Here is a 17,012-nt window from a genome sequence, read left to right on the forward strand (position 1 = left end):
TCATAATTTAATGAATAATGTATATTCATTATTTATACTATAGTAGGATATAGGATATTCAAGATGCATATTTCTTAAAAAGCTGGTAAATATTATACAACCTAATACCTATTCTGATGCATAAATAATACATATAATATGTATTTTAATAACATTAATTGTATATTAAATCAAAATTGCTATAGAAAAAAAAATAAAGCAGAAAGTATTCCATTTCCATAATGATACTTACTTTTTTAAAAACATTATAGGATATTTGAATATACTTCAACTGAATAATTATTTCTTCTACAACTTGGCTACGTTATACTAAATTTCAAGAGTTAATCAGTTTGGTTGGGACATAATAATTAAACAATTTGTAAGCAATTCCGATAAGTTTAATTTATCAAAATATGGCATAGTCAAAAAACTGTAGAATATAATAAGAATAATTGTAATTCATTTAAATACTATTTTAACATTAACATAAAAAAAAAAATAAAAATACATAATATAATATTAAACACTTACACACTTCATTTCACTGTATTCAATAAAAAAAATTATTAGTAAATATAACATGTTTACAACTCATTACATGTATTATTGAGGTATAAATAATTATAAAAATAATCTTAAAGTAATACTTAGATGATTAGCAATAAAAAAATTACAATTACAAAAAAATATATTAAAGGTCTGCTACAAAATTAGGATGTACTACTAGTATAGGATCTTCATCTACATCTTGTTCTTGTTCTTCACCACTGGGCTGTGATTTTGATTGTTGAGATAAGGCAATTAATACATTATCCTATTAAATAATAATAATATAATATTAAATATTAATTAATTAAATTAATTAATATTAAATAATAAATATATTTTATGTATAGTATAGTACCTAGAAAAATATAGTACATATAATTGTTATTTGTTAATTAACTTACATTATAAATTAAACGATCCAATATTTTCTCAATGAAACTTTTCTTTTCCAACAACTCAGATTCATCATTGATCTGATCTTCAATTTGTTCTAGATACCAATTGATTATGCCACTACGTAATAAGCCACCATCTTCGCTCTCCCCTTGTTCTAAAACATTAAAATGTAATGGAATTTATTTCTTGTCAAAATAAACTAACAGGAAGCTCTGTCTAGTAGTCTGTATAGTAAAACCATCGCCAGGACTCAGAAGTTGTAAGTAACATATTATTCTAAATTATCTCAATTTATAGAAGACTAAATTAAAAATCTGAACTATACAATGGTAAATTTAAAATTCATATTTTGCATTATTTGTCAATTTTAGCCTAGAAATAGTTTAAATAATTTAAAAAATTCATTTTGTATATTGAAACATATCAAGTTTCTACAGACTACAGCTAATATTTTGTGAGTAATAAAATTGTTTAGGATAAATTAATAATATTTTAAGTTAAACAAATTTAAACTTTACTTAAAATTTGTTATCACAGATAGAGGTATCAAAAATAAACACTAAGGAGCCAATATATTTTTTAGAGATTATATCATATTAACTATAAAATGCTATGAATATTTTATGATAAGTATCTACAATTATTCTTTTAATTTTATTCAATTGGAACAATTAAACAATATTTTGATTTTTTTGGAAAATCCAATTATTTTAAAAATTACTGATAACTTTCACTTACATATTCTAAAAGTACTAACTAGTTCCAATTTATTATCATAAATTACACTTTAAGTTGAAGATTAAAGCATTTTTTCTTATTTAAAAATAATACACAAAAATAACATATTAACAACTAATACATTTTTCATGGTGCCACTTAGAATCTAAAAATAAACCAGCTAAATACAAACCAGCAATTCGTTTTTCTTCTTCACTTCTCATGTAAACAACAAGCATGTTTGTAATGCGTTTGTACTCGTCAAAAGCAAGCGTTAATTTTTTCTTAGTTAATCCTCTTTTGTCTGGTTCTTCTGCAGAATCAACATCCATTCCTAAATAACATAATATTTTTGAAATAGACAAAATAATATTTAATAATAGAACATAAAACTAATAGTAAAATCAATTTAATAAATTTACCATTAGCCGTTTCAGGTATTTCATTCAATAGATCATCTTCATCGTCATCAAGATTGACATCAGGTTGTTCTACCCTGATTATGGACTTATTAAGTAAATTAAAAGCTTCTGACACATGTTTAGGAGTTACCTAAAAAATTTTAAATTTAAGATTTAAATATTTGTTTTCTCTATAAATAAATAAGGTATCAATAAGATATTTACATGATCTGAACATTCCATTTTAGCCATTGCTTCAGATAAACGAATTAATGACTCTAGTTGTCTTACAGTTATACGCCATGTTGATTTTGTACTAGATTGACTATCACGCTGTCTTAATTGAGTATATGCATTTACTAATTTCTCTGAAGCTTCCTAAGAATTAAATACCAATTAATAATTATACTACAACAACTTGTATACCAAAATAATATACACATATTTTCCATTACTTACAACTGTGAGTTGCGGTTTAAATTGACGAGCAAAACCAATATATGTTAAAATATCTTCTTGACTATATAATGTTTCAGTTGTATCTTCCATATTACTGTGAATTTCAACAATTGTCTTTGCTATCGCATAATCAACAACCTATAGTTATGTCATTAATACTATTAATTATAAACATTTAACAGTGTTGTTTTAGATAAAAATTATTTTCACTTACCTCACTACATTCATCAATAAGAACATAGAATAAATCAAAACGAGACATGATTGGAGCCGAAAGAGAAACATTTTGTTGTAAAGATTTACTTCGATCATACCGACCATTAATAGGATTTGCTGCTGCTAATATTGATGTTCTAGCATTTAATGTTGCTCTAACTCCAGCCTAAAACCATATCAATTATCAATTATAGTTTTTAATAAATTCAGATAATAATTATTACATTACACTGCAGTACATCACAAATATTTAAATATACACAATTTTCCCATCCCTAAAAATCTTAAAGAGAGAAACTTAGTAAATAAATCTTTATAATGTACAGAAATTTAATTATGTTCTTTATAAATAAAAATGTACTCAATAGACTATTATCAACTATCCAAAGTCATTACACCTATTTTAATGCGTTATTGAAACTCAAATTAAAATCCTAACATTCCTTTCATTTATTATTTCAGAAATTAATTGTTCAATTTAGTTTATGTAAATCAAAAATATCACAATAATTAATAATGTATACATAATATGTAGCTTTAATAAAAAGTCATTGAAAAGTATATTTTTACAATCTATAAAAATGAATTAACATGAAACAAGATGATTATATTATACTAATTCTAAGTCGGACCTACAAAGAATTTAAAACTTAACTATTCTATTAATTTGAAGATACTTAAATTTGTCTGATTATAGATACTAAAACAAAATATCTTAAATACTATACTTTTGCTATTGATATAGTCTGTTGTTCCATAGCTTCATGAATAGCAACTTGATCACGAGGATCCATTTTATCAAATTCATCAATACAACACACACCATTATCAGCTAACATAAGTGCTCCTGCTTCAATGACAAAATCAAAAGATTCTTCATCCCTTACAACAGCAGCTGTAAGACCAGCAGCACTAGACGCTTTTCCAGAAGTATAAACAGCACGAGGACACATATCAGCCACTTGTTTCAGTAACTGAGACTTTGCAGTACTAGGATCACCAACTATACAACAATTAATATCTCCACGAAGAGTAGTGCCTTCTAATGTTGTTTTTGGAACTCCGCCAAAAAGCATTAATAAAACACCTATAAATAAAATCAAAAAATGAAATTTTAATCAAATAAATATGTATATATAAACCTAACAACCTTTTTTAATTTGATCATTTCCATGGATTGAAGGGAATAGACTATTTATTAAATTCTGGTATAAATTACGATCACGATTCATTTCATAAATTTTTTCCCATTGTGGTCCAGTCATTTGCCTCTTCATGCGTTCAATTGAGTCAACAGTCATTTCATCATTGTGTATTTCTCCACTTCCACCAAACTACAAAATATAATAATTTAAATATTTGTTTTATATTTTAATTAAAGAAAAAAACAAATATTTATATTTCTAAAATATCTTACCCTTGAACCTGTTACAGATAAGCTGCACGCCAAAAATGCCAATTTATAATTCAAATCTCTGATTCCTAAACATTTTAGTCCTTTAACACCTTCATTATTTGCATCTCCTCGTTTTTGTCCAGAAGCAGATTCAGCTCTGGCAGAAGGTGTGGACATAACACTTACATCAGGGACAACAATCAATGTACCAGTAAAATCATATCTATCACCCGCTTGTACTGTTTCAACATTTTCATTTCTCAGGATAATTTCAAGACTAAATAACAAAATTATCCAAAATATACATAAATAAAAAAAAGTTAAAATATTTATTTGATTTCTAAATAATTAGAAATATGACTTAAATAATCATTTATAATTTTTTATTATAAATTTATAATAGAATGATTTCTATTAGAAATAGATAAATAATATGCAGTTATTATATTAATAGATAATTTCTATACTGATGAATAAACTATATTATTCCTTAATTTATAACTGGTAGGTACTTAAATTTTGTATTATAATTATTTGAGTAGGAAATACATACCTTCGTGGAATACTTCCTCGAGGAAGCTCTGATTGACATTCTTGTACTCTAATCTTTTGAAAATCAACAAATCGAGATTTATTAACATTTAAACTGAATCTCCTTCTATTAGCACAAACTGGATTACGGCATATTGTTGGCTGGGTATACTAAAAATAATATCAAAAGACTTAAATACAAAATATTTACCTACAAATTGTGTTTTTGTTAATAATTGTACACATAAAATATTGGTAGTTTTATACCAATTTATCTGTTTAATGATTGTTGAAACAAAATAAATGATAGATTAATATTATTTTATTCAAGCACTGAAGTTTGTTTATTTGATTAAGGCATAATTGAAAGAGAAAAATATATTTATAAACAAACAACAAACAAAAAATTTTTCGATTGTGAGCAACCGTTTAGTCCATTGTGTGTTGTGTAACATGACCAATCCGTTTTTATTTTATTTTCCATACCAATATCGGGTAAAATAATACCAGTTAATAATGGTTACAATAAGCAGTATAATAATAGTAAAAAGATTAAATTAGATAGATAGGATAAAAATTGTAAAACTCAATATTAAATTGCCACAAAAGTTTCTGTTATTAAGGGGTTTTCCTACATGAAAGTAGTAGAAATGTCCCCATTCGTATAAAAACGTCCACTATACAAAGGTATCCACTATTTAGAGGTGTCTGTTAAGGGAGGTTTCACTGTACTTTGTCTACTGCATGGAATTAACACATTGTAATAAAATATTTCTAATAGCAAACCCACAAAAAATTTCTATGGATGATCATGGAACTGAGTATAATTTTATCATGTGTTACCATATACATTTAGATTATTTATAAAATTATAGCTTACTTTGAATTGTTGTTCAACATTGGGAACATCTGTCTGGCAGTCTTGACAAGTAAAATGTCCAGCTACTAGTTCTGGATGAATAGGATGTGTTCTGATAACTTGTCCAGAAATACGTACCAACTCACCAATTTTAGAAGTTGTTAATTCTCTTACATTAAACCTAGTGGTAACATCTACAAAGCTCACAAAATAATCTTGGTGGTTTCCTGTAGCTTCAGTTCGATCGATTACAAAATTTCCAACAGCTAAGCATAGAGCAGGATAAACTCTAAATAAATAACATAGTTTAGGCGTGGTGTATATACATAAAAAATAAATGCAAAAAAATTGTACCTGTAATATTCTTCAAGAATGGTGATGGCAAGATTCTGATTAAATTTTTCAACATCAAGAAAACTAACTTCCAATGTGAAGCGTTCAGAATTTGTCATCTCAATAGCTGATTCCAAGTATTTTGGTTCATTACAACCTTCTTCAACAAATCTAAAATAAAAACAATAATTATAGAGCTACTACATAGTTGTGTACAATTAAAATATGACTTAAACTTACTCCTCTAAGAAATCTTGAAATAGTTTTTGCGATCTGACTTTCAATTGATCGCGTACCCTATTAACTCCTGTCTGAGTTTCTGCGACATCCATACTGAATAATGGATACCAACAACTAGATTAATTAATAATTTTAACAAGAAATGATTATTGTAAAATACACGATTATATCTATACAAATTGATGAAACATAGACAAATAAACTTTAAATAGTTTAAACAGATACAACTATTTTCAAAAGCCGGAAAATATATAGATCTGTAGCCTGTAGCCTGTTGCTGTATGTTATTATTTCTAGTAACTACTGGCTAGTAGCCCGTATTCCGTAAGTTAAGTGTTAACTGTTCGTTGTTGTCTACCAGAAATTGGCGGGAAACTTTATAACCTGTGTAACCACATTTATTTTTCGGTGTACAGCTCTTTGATACCAATTATCATTTCATGGTTGTGGTGCCATAAGTCATAACCAAAGATAATAATATAATAGATAACAACTAAAAAATAAAGATTATTAATTTATTTATTTGTGTTTTTGCATTTTGTTTAGTATTTTACTATACATTTTTTGTCATGAAAGGGGAATTATTTGTTGGTGAGGGAAGGGGGATCCAAAAAATTGGGGTTGTTAATACTTGTTTTATTTGTTGATTTTACCTTTCCTTAAGGCTTGAGTAAATAAGTAGGTACCTACAAGTACAATAAATTTTAATTGGCACCGAAAACTTCTCAAATTTCTTAAATAGATAGCCATTTAAAAGTATTGATTGATAATTCTTAAAATTGAACTATTGATGAAAAATAAACAGCTTCAGAAATTATTTTTGAGAGGGATGATTTATGTCATTTATTTACATATTTCATGTTACTATAACAAAAAATTGTTATTAATATATTGATAATAAATAAATTAATAAATTTATTGAAATTATTATTTCCCACCGATTAAAAAAAAATAAACCATCTTGTAAGAATTTTTTTCAAAATAATCTTAAGACTTAATATAGAGATTACAGATTTCTTTCTAAATATAATACATATTGAAATATAAAATAAACTTATTGTATGCACTATGCACAGCATAGGGAAAAATGTCTACACTTAAATGAATCGTTTGGTTTATTAAAACATACACATAGGTACATACCTAACATACATTTATTGTACATTTTTAATTATTATTTAATAAATTTATAAGTACATTAATGTTACTGTGATCTTGTTTAAGTATATTAAACTGATAAAACATATTTTAAGTGCATCTATTATTCTAGAAATAAAAATTGCATTATCTACCTACCTATTCGATGAGTGATGTTCGTAAACGGCATATTTTAAACTTTGGTAAATTTTAATGGAAAATTTAATTTGAATACTATTTATACATATTTATTTCTATGATCCTGGAGTTTTTTTTACAATAAATGTAATTTTTTTTTTTTTTTTGGTAGGATAAAATGTCATGTATTAAAGGGTTTTTAAACTCCAGCCTACAGCTATTTCTTAATTTTCACGATATTTATATTAATTTTATACAAAATATTAAAACGTAAGGTGTACATAACATTTTACTCGTTTTAACACAAACCCGTGTTAAACAATATATAATAATAATATGATTAATATGTAATGTAGGAACATTATATATTATATTTGTTATTACGTAAATTATATTTTATAGAAAGTGATTAGTAATTTCGTTTTTCTCAATTTTAACAAACATATATATATATAATAAATGTATGTATAATGTAAATGGGTTTATTTATATAGGTACTATGAAATCCTGAATTCCATTAAATCTTGTAATTAAATGAAAGGAATAAGAAATTATTTTTTATACTGAAATCATAATAATTGAGCGGATCTAATGTATAATGTATGATAAATAGATATGTCTACGCGTAATAATGATGGTATATAATATTAGGTATTTACTATTTACTATAAAAGCAGAGGTATATATTTTGGTATAAGGTACTAGGTACTAGTTATTCTTTACTATTTGACGCACTATATCAGTTTATTCATAACATAAAATGACACAGAAGATAAAAGTTCATCAAACAAATTATTTTTACACTATTGCTGCATATTATGGTACGCATGTACAGACAATAATTATTTTATCAATAACAATTCTTCTACAAACACATGTAAGTAAAACTGAACAACTATTAAAATAGTAACTAACACCTAAACTTATATTTAAATAAATACTAAATTTTTCTCAAATTCATCTATACATTTATCAATTAAACAGAGATTTAAAAATAAAAAGATATAGCTGGTAGGTAGTTAATTTTCAAACGTTCAATGTAATAATTTGTGTTATAAAATATATTATATTGTGTATATACTGCAAATACTATATACATTATAGTATTATACTATACACCAATATGGCAATATACCTACGGTTTACTACTTTTGTTTAAACTTATGCACTGCTAAATAAAACCAAAATAATCTATAGGATGCCTCTGGATTTTTAGAAAATGTTTAAGGTTGCCGTGAGATAAAAAATGTTAGGAACTTCTGATCAACTATCTAATTTATTTATAATGTATTTAATTTTCGACTTCAAATGGGAGATTGAATGTAGTTAGTCTATTGAGGGTCAAATGTAAAGGATCCCTAGTTTCTCTTTTCTTTAAAATATAAGTAATTTATATAAAATAAAACGGTTTAGAATACTAATAAACTTGAAGCACAAGTATGAAAAATATTCTGGGAGCGGGCTTCAGTCCCCTGATATTATTTGTAAGTTGGGTTCGGACTTTAAAACGTAATAAGCAACTAAAAAAGTCAACGATTGTTTTAAAATAGCAAAAAAAAACATGACCAAAAATTAACACGAACTAGCTAAAAAACGAATAAAAAAATTTGAAAAATTAATTTACTTTGAAAAAAGAATTAACTACCATGTAGGTACTTCCCTAGTTTTGCAATAGTGAAACTAACTCTATTGTCCGATAGAATATAGGTTATACATAGAAAACGAACTCTCTACATCTACTAAAATGATCGGTGCATACTTCATACAAAAGGTTTCAAATTACAACACTAAATCTTAAATTTTTAAATGGTGGATATCGATGTTACAGGCATACTGGCCGTATAGGTACTGCCAGGCTATGTGGATCGACAATCTTACATACCTATAATATATTTAATAAACAACCCGATAACGAAAATAATGATAATCTAATATCGGCATTTTGGGTTTTTACATTAATTTTTTTTTTTTATTACAATAGCATATTAAACATATAAAAAATTCACGGCTGGAATAATTGAAAAAAAGAAAAAAAACATTTACATAAAAAAAAGGCAAAAATAAATTGGTTTATATGGAATCAGAATGACGCGAAAAGAATTTAGGTATAAAAATTAGATTTCCATCTCATATTATAAAAAAAGAAACATAGGTATTATGCTTTAAAACCCAAGCCCTATTTATAAGTATAGTCACTAATCATTATAGTACGAGTATATCATTTCATATGAAAATTAGAAGAAACGTATTAATTTGTAGATTATTACTTATTAGTTATTAGTAATCAATAATATTTATGTATAATGTAAGTTGAATATTGTATAAATGTATCGTAATTTGTGTATCGATTAAGGAAGCTTGTTACTTAGCTCATCTATACTTAGCATCCTATTATATATATATACTAATAACATTCATGGCTACATGCATTAACATTGATTTAATAATTTATTATTACCTAAATAAATAATAAAATAGTAAGTAATTGTATAATTTAATTTTCCCAACATATTATAATGTAGGTATACATTTTATAATGTTGTAAAATGCATATATAATTATTATTTTTTACTTACTGTACCTTATATATTATAATAATATAATGTATTGATGTCATTTATTAATCAATAAAAATATATTTGGTTTTATATGCACTTTAAAATATATAGAACGTACAGTATACGTTTATACTTTGGTACTAACCCAATTAGGTAAACTTAATAGGTACCTATACCTAGTATTAAAATAACTAATCATTACGACAGCTTGTAAAAAACGTGTTCAATAATGGATAAATTAATGATTGATTTAAATATTCAATTATTCAAATATGTTAAATGTATCTATATGTACGTTAATTAATTTACAATTTCAATAAATTAATAAATATATCTACATGTATATTAACTATGACTAAGAGTGGAAAGAGCTGATGGAAATTGGAGACCTAAGAGAATTGCTAGCATTTAAATCACCTCATATAATATGATACATACCCATAAAAATATGAAACACTATTATTATATTTAGACATTTAGTACATATTATAAAATAACGATTTTGATTTAAAATAGGCACAGTCACCATTTTTACACACAGATGTATTTCCATTAACAAATGAAGATTATATGAGAAGATGTGCACCGGTTGTAATGTGTAATCCAAACTCTAAGTATAGAAGTTTTAATGGATCATGTAATAACTTAAGAGTACCTACTTGGGGCGCATCTAATACTCCATTTTTGAGACTCCTTAATGCTGAGTATAGTGATGGTAGGTAATTGGTATTGTACTCATATTTACCATTGATTATATAAATATAATTTATATTTTATATTTATTTTTTTTTTTTTTTGATATATATACATTATTTAGTCATACAATTTCATTTTTGATAAAAAAAAAAAATGTGGTAATCAAATTTCGAATAATAACAGTTAACATACATTTTAAAATGTTTTAAACTTATATAAGTTGTAACTTTTTAAGAATTACCATGAAATGGGGCGAATAGGAACAGTTTTGAAGAGTTTTCTGCAATAAAACTTTCAATTTTTAAGAATTATTTTTTCTGAAAATTGTTTTGAAAAATGTGAACAATAACGTAATTTTGAAGTAAAAAAAATTACTTTAAATTCTAAGTTATTTTTTAAAATCCTTTTCCTATTCATCCATTGATAGAGCGAATAAAAACACTCATGTAATTTATGAATTTATTACTTTTGTATAAGAAACATTTTACTCCTACATTTAATTTGGCTTGTATAATAACTGAATTGGTTTTTACTGTTTTTAGGCATTTATAAATTTCGACAACAATCAAACGGGTCACAGTTACCAGGAGCTAGAGAAATTAATACACAATTATTTTTGAACAATCAATGGTACGATTTTGATGAACTAAATGTATTGTTAATGCAATGGGGACAATTTATAGCTCATGACATATCCCTTTTAAGACCAGATTTATCTGTCGGTAATGTGATTATTAATAATATCATAATATTAATCATAAATTTGATGGTGTAATGTATTTAACAGTTAATGTAATAATATTTAATGGTTTAGTAATTAGTTGATATTTATTAAAATCCTGTAAAACTATTGTTTTTTTTTTTTTAATTTTATAGCTGATTGTTGCGGAGTTCAAAATATATCTAAAACACCAACTCAATGTCAAAATGTAATTAATATACCCAAAAATGATCCTATTTATTTAAATTATAACAGATCATGCATGTCTTTTAACCGCGCAGTAACATCGGCTAATTTCAGTTGTCCATTGATGCCAGCTACATTTGTTAGTACAATAAAAATACTTTTATGTCTAAAATTCTATTAATTTATATTATTTTAATTTTTAGATGGTCGAAGTCTCTCAATATATTGATGGATCTCAAATCTATGGATCTAGTGATACAATAGCAGCGGGGCTAAGATCGTTCATAAGCGGAAGACTCCGATCTGATATTCTTAAGAACAACCAAAATACTCAAGTAGAAGAATTTTGTCCTCAAGTGAATCGAACAACATTACAATGTGACTCATCGACAAATTCTAGAGTTTGTTTTCAAGCTGGTTAGTTGATTTTAATTTTTAATTATAAAATGATTGACTTCTTTTGGAAAATTAAATTTATTTATTATTAAATTAGTACATTATAAATGTCATTAATTAATTTATACAAAATTGGTAAAATTTATGAAAAATAGAATTTAAGATTGAGTTAAACTTATAAAACCAATGTGCTCTGATGGGAAATTTCTCAGTGGTAACTGGTAACTGGTAAGTATCAAACAAATAATTATAATTTATGTAGTAAATATTTAATTAAATTTGTTACATATCTTATATACGTTCTATACGTTAAAGCTAAAAATTATGAAATTGAAGGAAGAAATTTTGAAAAAAAATATGGTACTATTTTTTTCTAATTTCTGATCAATATAAATGTATAAGTATAATTTATATAATACACCTTTTTGATTCTTGTTTAAATCAAAAACTCGCCACGCCCGCAAGAAAAATACATTTTCAATATTCATAAGTGGTGACCTGGCTAAATTTAATTTAGTCAGCTAAATAAAAAATTAGCCCAGACTATACAAGCATTAGTATCTGGTGGAAATTGAAGGTATACCTCAGCTAAATTCTATTAACTTCTACCCTTAAATTAAACCAAATTCAAAATTGTGTGGTTTCGTCAATAAATATAATATACCTACAGTATAAGTTATAACATTGGTATAAATGGTGTAAATGGTATGATGTATTAGACGTATTACATTATATACAATTCTGTCAAAACATCTTCATTCGGATCCATTATACTATTTATACCTAATCTAACTTGTCAATTAATATCACGACTGTAATACAATTGTAATATGCAAGTGAAATTCAAAAGTTCGTTCATAAACACGAAATTAAGTAATAGATCACTATACCTATATGATAAATTATCATTGATAATCCATATACCATCCAATCATTAGACGACTCTAAATGACATATCATTTACGTCAAACGTCTAAAACTATTAAACTATATGTTTTTAAAATTATACTATCAATTATCATTAGAATACAAAATATATATAACTATTAATCATAGGCACCATATAGTTATACATCTATTACATAATATATAACACTTTGATAAGAAAAAAAATAATGATTTATATTTTATAAGGATTAGATATTTCATATTTGTATTATTTTTATACAGGAGATATTCGCATAAATCAAAATTTGGGGAACGCTCTTCTTCATAATTTATTCTTAAGATTCCATAATCATTTAGCATCCAAGCTGTTGTACTTGAACCAATTTTGGTCCGATGAAATGCTCTATCAAGAAACTAGAAAGATTATTGGAGCAGTTATTCAACACATTACTTACGATCATTATTTACCCATTATATTAGGTATAAGTGGTATAACAATATCTATTATTTTTAATTTAACTAGATATTTTATTATAGATATACGTTTAATATTTTTAGGAGAAACGTACGCAGAATACTACGGTTTATTTACTCCTCAAACGATGTATAATGAGAGAATAAATCCATCTACATCTTTAGAATTTGCAGCTAGTTCATTTCGAATACTTCATAACCAAATTCCAGCTCAACTGAAGTATGGTGTTTACTATTTACTATTAATTAATAATTATTTAAATAAAGTATTCTTTATATACTAACTATGAAGATAAGTATAAATGATAAAAATATATATTATGTTCATGCTAATATGGGCATTGGGTATAATGCAAGACGTAAATTGCACATAAACTCTTTAGGAAATAAAACAATTTTAATCATTAATAACTAATATTATTAGTACCTAAATCAAACTTTACATTATTTGCATTATTATTTATCAAAATAATAAGTACCTAACTGTATATTTCATGTTTCATAAACGCAAAAATTGTATTTTAAAAAAAATAATTGTATAAGCTTAAACAATTCCATTATCAGTTAAATTATTATTTTATATACCTATATCTACATAATGTGACATGTTAAAACAATTAAGACTAAATGTATGGTATTTATAGATATTTAAAATGTATTTATAAGATTTCTTAAGTTTAACTTATAAAAAATTTAAATCTTTTCAAATAGGTACATGTAGGAATTTTTTTTTATTTATAACAATTATTATTTTTTATTAAGAATAATTTTAAGATTATATCACGAATTTCCGAACCTATACACGTCGTCAATGATGTACAATGCTAAACAATGTATTATTATTAGACGAGTTTAAATAATTTATAGTGTGAAAATGCTTATGGTTATATGAATTGAATTCATATATTTTAAATATTATCTTAGCTTTATAGATAAAATGTACAAACTCGCATTTCAAGTTAATTTAACAGATTGGATGGATAGACCGGATTTGTTACCTATGGGAAAAAATGTTGACTGGTTAACAAGAGGACTTGTTGAAACTCCAGGTCGTGAATATCAACCATCATATAATCAATTGGTTAGATTTTTGTTTATACCTACTACAATTTATTGCTCTTATTAAATAAAATATTAAAATGTTTTTTTGTTTAATAATTTTAATTTCTAGTCTTATAAAAATTGCATTAAAAAAAAATATTTAACTATCTTTAGATTTCGAATTTCCTCTTTCGTTTTAATTTGCCGGACATTACTGGCCAAGATTTATTATCAACTGATATACAGCGAGGCCGAGATGTCGGTTTACCAGTTTATAATGAAGTCAGAACTATTTGTGGAATACCACGGGCCAATTCGTTTGATGATTTGTTGGATTTAATACCTTTTAAAGTTAATTTTAAAATTCATAAGTATAAAAATAAAAATATATTAAAATCATTTATTTTATTAGGCTGTACAAATATTAAAAACACTTTATGCAACAGTACGCGACATAGATTTACATGTAGGGGCATTACTTGAGGTACCAGAAGAAGGATCCATGGTTGGACCTACCACTAGATGCATATTATCTGACAGCTTTTTTAGATATAAGTATGGTGATCGCTTTTTTTACGATGTACAAGGACAACCTGGTAGTTTCACACAAGGTATTTTATTTTTATTACTTGTAATGATTTTCATTTTAGCTACCTACTTAATATTTTTTTGATTTTTCAGAACAACTAAAAACGATAAAACAAATTAATTTAGGTCATGTCATATGTGCAACAACTAATTTGTTTACTCTACCTTTAGATATTTTTAAAAGTTTACACGAGTATGTATAATTTATTTTAAATATTAATAGTATTAAATAATTAAATAATTATAAGACTTTTTTAAATAAATCACAAAGTTTATTTTAATATATTATCTACTAAGATTCTGAGTGAAGCAATGAATGTATATAATGTATTGATTTTACAATAAAGCGTATTTTTTTTTTTATGTAGGTACTATAATGAAATAAAGTAGTCGATAAAATGATTTGATTCATAAAATATGTGAGATTTTTTAGTAATAAATTAAATTTAATTGGTACATACTTCGGAGGATCAAAAGTAAAAATTTCTCATAATTTTCTTATAGTCGGGGGAAAAAAATATTTATGCGAACTTAATTTTTGAAAAAATCTTGTCTTTTTGTGTAACTTGAAATTTTCATAGATTTGATATTATGATATTTTATTTTATACAATTTTTAAATAATATAGTATAAATATATTTTATTATAATAATTAAATACTAATAATAAGGATAATAAGATAAATACAATATTTTCGAAAAAAATATACCAACCTGCCTTAATATTAAAACTGAGATAAATGACTTACTAAATACCTACGAATGTTAAAAAAACATATCATGCATAAATGCATAATTTTGTGTCCTTAGTGATATATGGGCTGATAGACAGTCTCCTTTTAGAATTGTTTTATGTATACAATGATAATTCATTGAAATCAAATTCAATACACCCATAATATTGTGACCCACTCTATACCTACCTATACTGTACGTGTGCACAGCAGAGCCATATCCACTTGCTTTTCTTTATTAATTTGATACTAAAAAGATTATTTTATTATTATTAAAAGATTTGTAATTTGTAGTATATAACTTAAGTAGATAATCGTAATACCGAAATCTTTAAAATATTAATGTATATAAAATAAAATTTCATTATTTTATAAAGGGTTTTTCTTGATATGAATACATTTAATGAATTTAATACTTACCAATAGACAGGGGCGTATTTAAGGGAGGTGACATGAGTCCCGTGCCCCCTATAAGACATTTCTAAATATGCTCCTGCCTGTTGATACTATAAAATACCTAATAATATTTAAATTTTTAATATATATTTTATTATGTTTATCATAGTTTTTCTTCGATTAAATGGAATTGTGATGAACATTTCAAAATAGATCTAGAAGCATGGAGAGAATTCAAGTGATAGTAAATATTATAATAAATTGAATTTTATGAAGATAAAAAATTAAGACCAACAATGCAACAATATACAAGGAAACCGCCATTGGGATTCAACAAAACGTCCAATAGATATGTTGTAATAATATTTTTTAAATAAATCCACATACTTCACACATTGTAAATAACTATAGGTATAATATACCTAGTGTCCTAGTCTATAATTACTGTAAATATGTATAAGTTAATACCTACCTATAGTCTAGATGGCAAATTTTTTGAATTGTAATAAGATTGTAAGAATAAAAATAAACATATTATAATAACTTATAAGTATAACAAATCTAAATTATGTTTTATTTTTTAATTTACAAAAGATTTAAAGAAATTGTCTGACTTATTTAGTTTAATATAGTTACACAGTGTATTATAAACAGTTAATACTTACTAATGAGACTTAATTGGTATCAAGATTAGTATAGGTATACAATGAGATTAACCAAATATTCTCACCGCCATCACTTCCTTTGATTCCTTTTTGATTTTTGAAAAAAATTAAGTACACTTAAGGACCATATTTTTAAATACTTAGATATTTTATGTAATTTGAAAAATGTTATGTGGTTGCAACAAAATTCTAAATATTTTTTTTCAAACGAGAACCGCGATGGAGAATAAATGTTTTTTACTGTAAATTATTTAGTAAGTGACTTATTTATCATTGAATTTAAATTTACCTTAGGTAACCAATAACCGTTACGGTA

General features: G+C 25.1%; 2 protein-coding genes across 2 annotated transcripts; one reads left to right on the forward strand and one right to left on the reverse strand.

The window, feature by feature from the left end:
• Positions 1–358: 358 nt before the first annotated feature.
• Positions 359–6,385, reverse strand: LOC114122116 (DNA replication licensing factor Mcm6). The gene is made up of 14 exons (XM_027984681.2): positions 6,080–6,385; positions 5,861–6,010; positions 5,528–5,795; positions 4,670–4,818; positions 4,138–4,393; positions 3,871–4,054; positions 3,449–3,807; positions 2,719–2,886; positions 2,505–2,642; positions 2,271–2,423; positions 2,067–2,196; positions 1,838–1,978; positions 933–1,081; positions 359–796 (listed from the first exon to the last, which is right to left on the reverse strand). The coding sequence occupies exons 1-14, from the start codon at positions 6,169–6,171 to the stop codon at positions 674–676; spliced, it is 2,460 nt and encodes an 819-aa protein (XP_027840482.2). The 5' UTR covers positions 6,172–6,385; the 3' UTR covers positions 359–673.
• A 1,642-nt stretch (positions 6,386–8,027) lies between these two features.
• LOC114122146 (peroxidase-like) lies at positions 8,028–16,939 on the forward strand. Its single transcript, XM_027984717.2, has 12 exons — positions 8,028–8,231; positions 10,429–10,627; positions 11,151–11,330; positions 11,485–11,654; positions 11,719–11,932; positions 13,082–13,279; positions 13,358–13,493; positions 14,198–14,354; positions 14,489–14,665; positions 14,727–14,925; positions 14,996–15,095; positions 16,201–16,939. The coding sequence occupies exons 1-12, from the start codon at positions 8,115–8,117 to the stop codon at positions 16,271–16,273; spliced, it is 1,920 nt and encodes a 639-aa protein (XP_027840518.2). The 5' UTR covers positions 8,028–8,114; the 3' UTR covers positions 16,274–16,939.
• The last annotated feature ends 73 nt before the right edge of the window (positions 16,940–17,012 follow it).

The sequence above is a fragment of the Aphis gossypii genome, chromosome 3, assembly GCF_020184175.1.
Source record: "Aphis gossypii isolate Hap1 chromosome 3, ASM2018417v2, whole genome shotgun sequence".
NCBI lineage: Eukaryota > Metazoa > Arthropoda > Insecta > Hemiptera > Aphididae > Aphis > Aphis gossypii.

Bases quoted from the DNA above. Each gene is read 5' to 3' on its own strand.
- LOC114122116 (XM_027984681.2), bottom strand. From the start codon at position 6,171: ATGGATGTCGCAGAAACTCAGACAGGAGTTAATAGGGTACGCGATCAA. The intron at 4,819-5,527 runs GTAAGCTATAAT...TATTATTTTTAG, and splicing joins ATGTTGAACAACAATTCAAA to TATACCCAGCCAACAATATG. The intron at 4,055-4,137 runs GTAAGATATTTT...TATATTTTGTAG, and splicing joins TATCTGTAACAGGTTCAAGG to TTTGGTGGAAGTGGAGAAAT.
- LOC114122146 (XM_027984717.2), top strand. From the start codon at position 8,115: ATGACACAGAAGATAAAAGTTCATCAAACAAATTATTTTTACACTATT. The intron at 14,926-14,995 runs GTATTTTATTTT...TTGATTTTTCAG, and splicing joins ACCTGGTAGTTTCACACAAG to AACAACTAAAAACGATAAAA. The intron at 15,096-16,200 runs GTATGTATAATT...TGTTTATCATAG, and splicing joins ATTTTTAAAAGTTTACACGA to TTTTTCTTCGATTAAATGGA.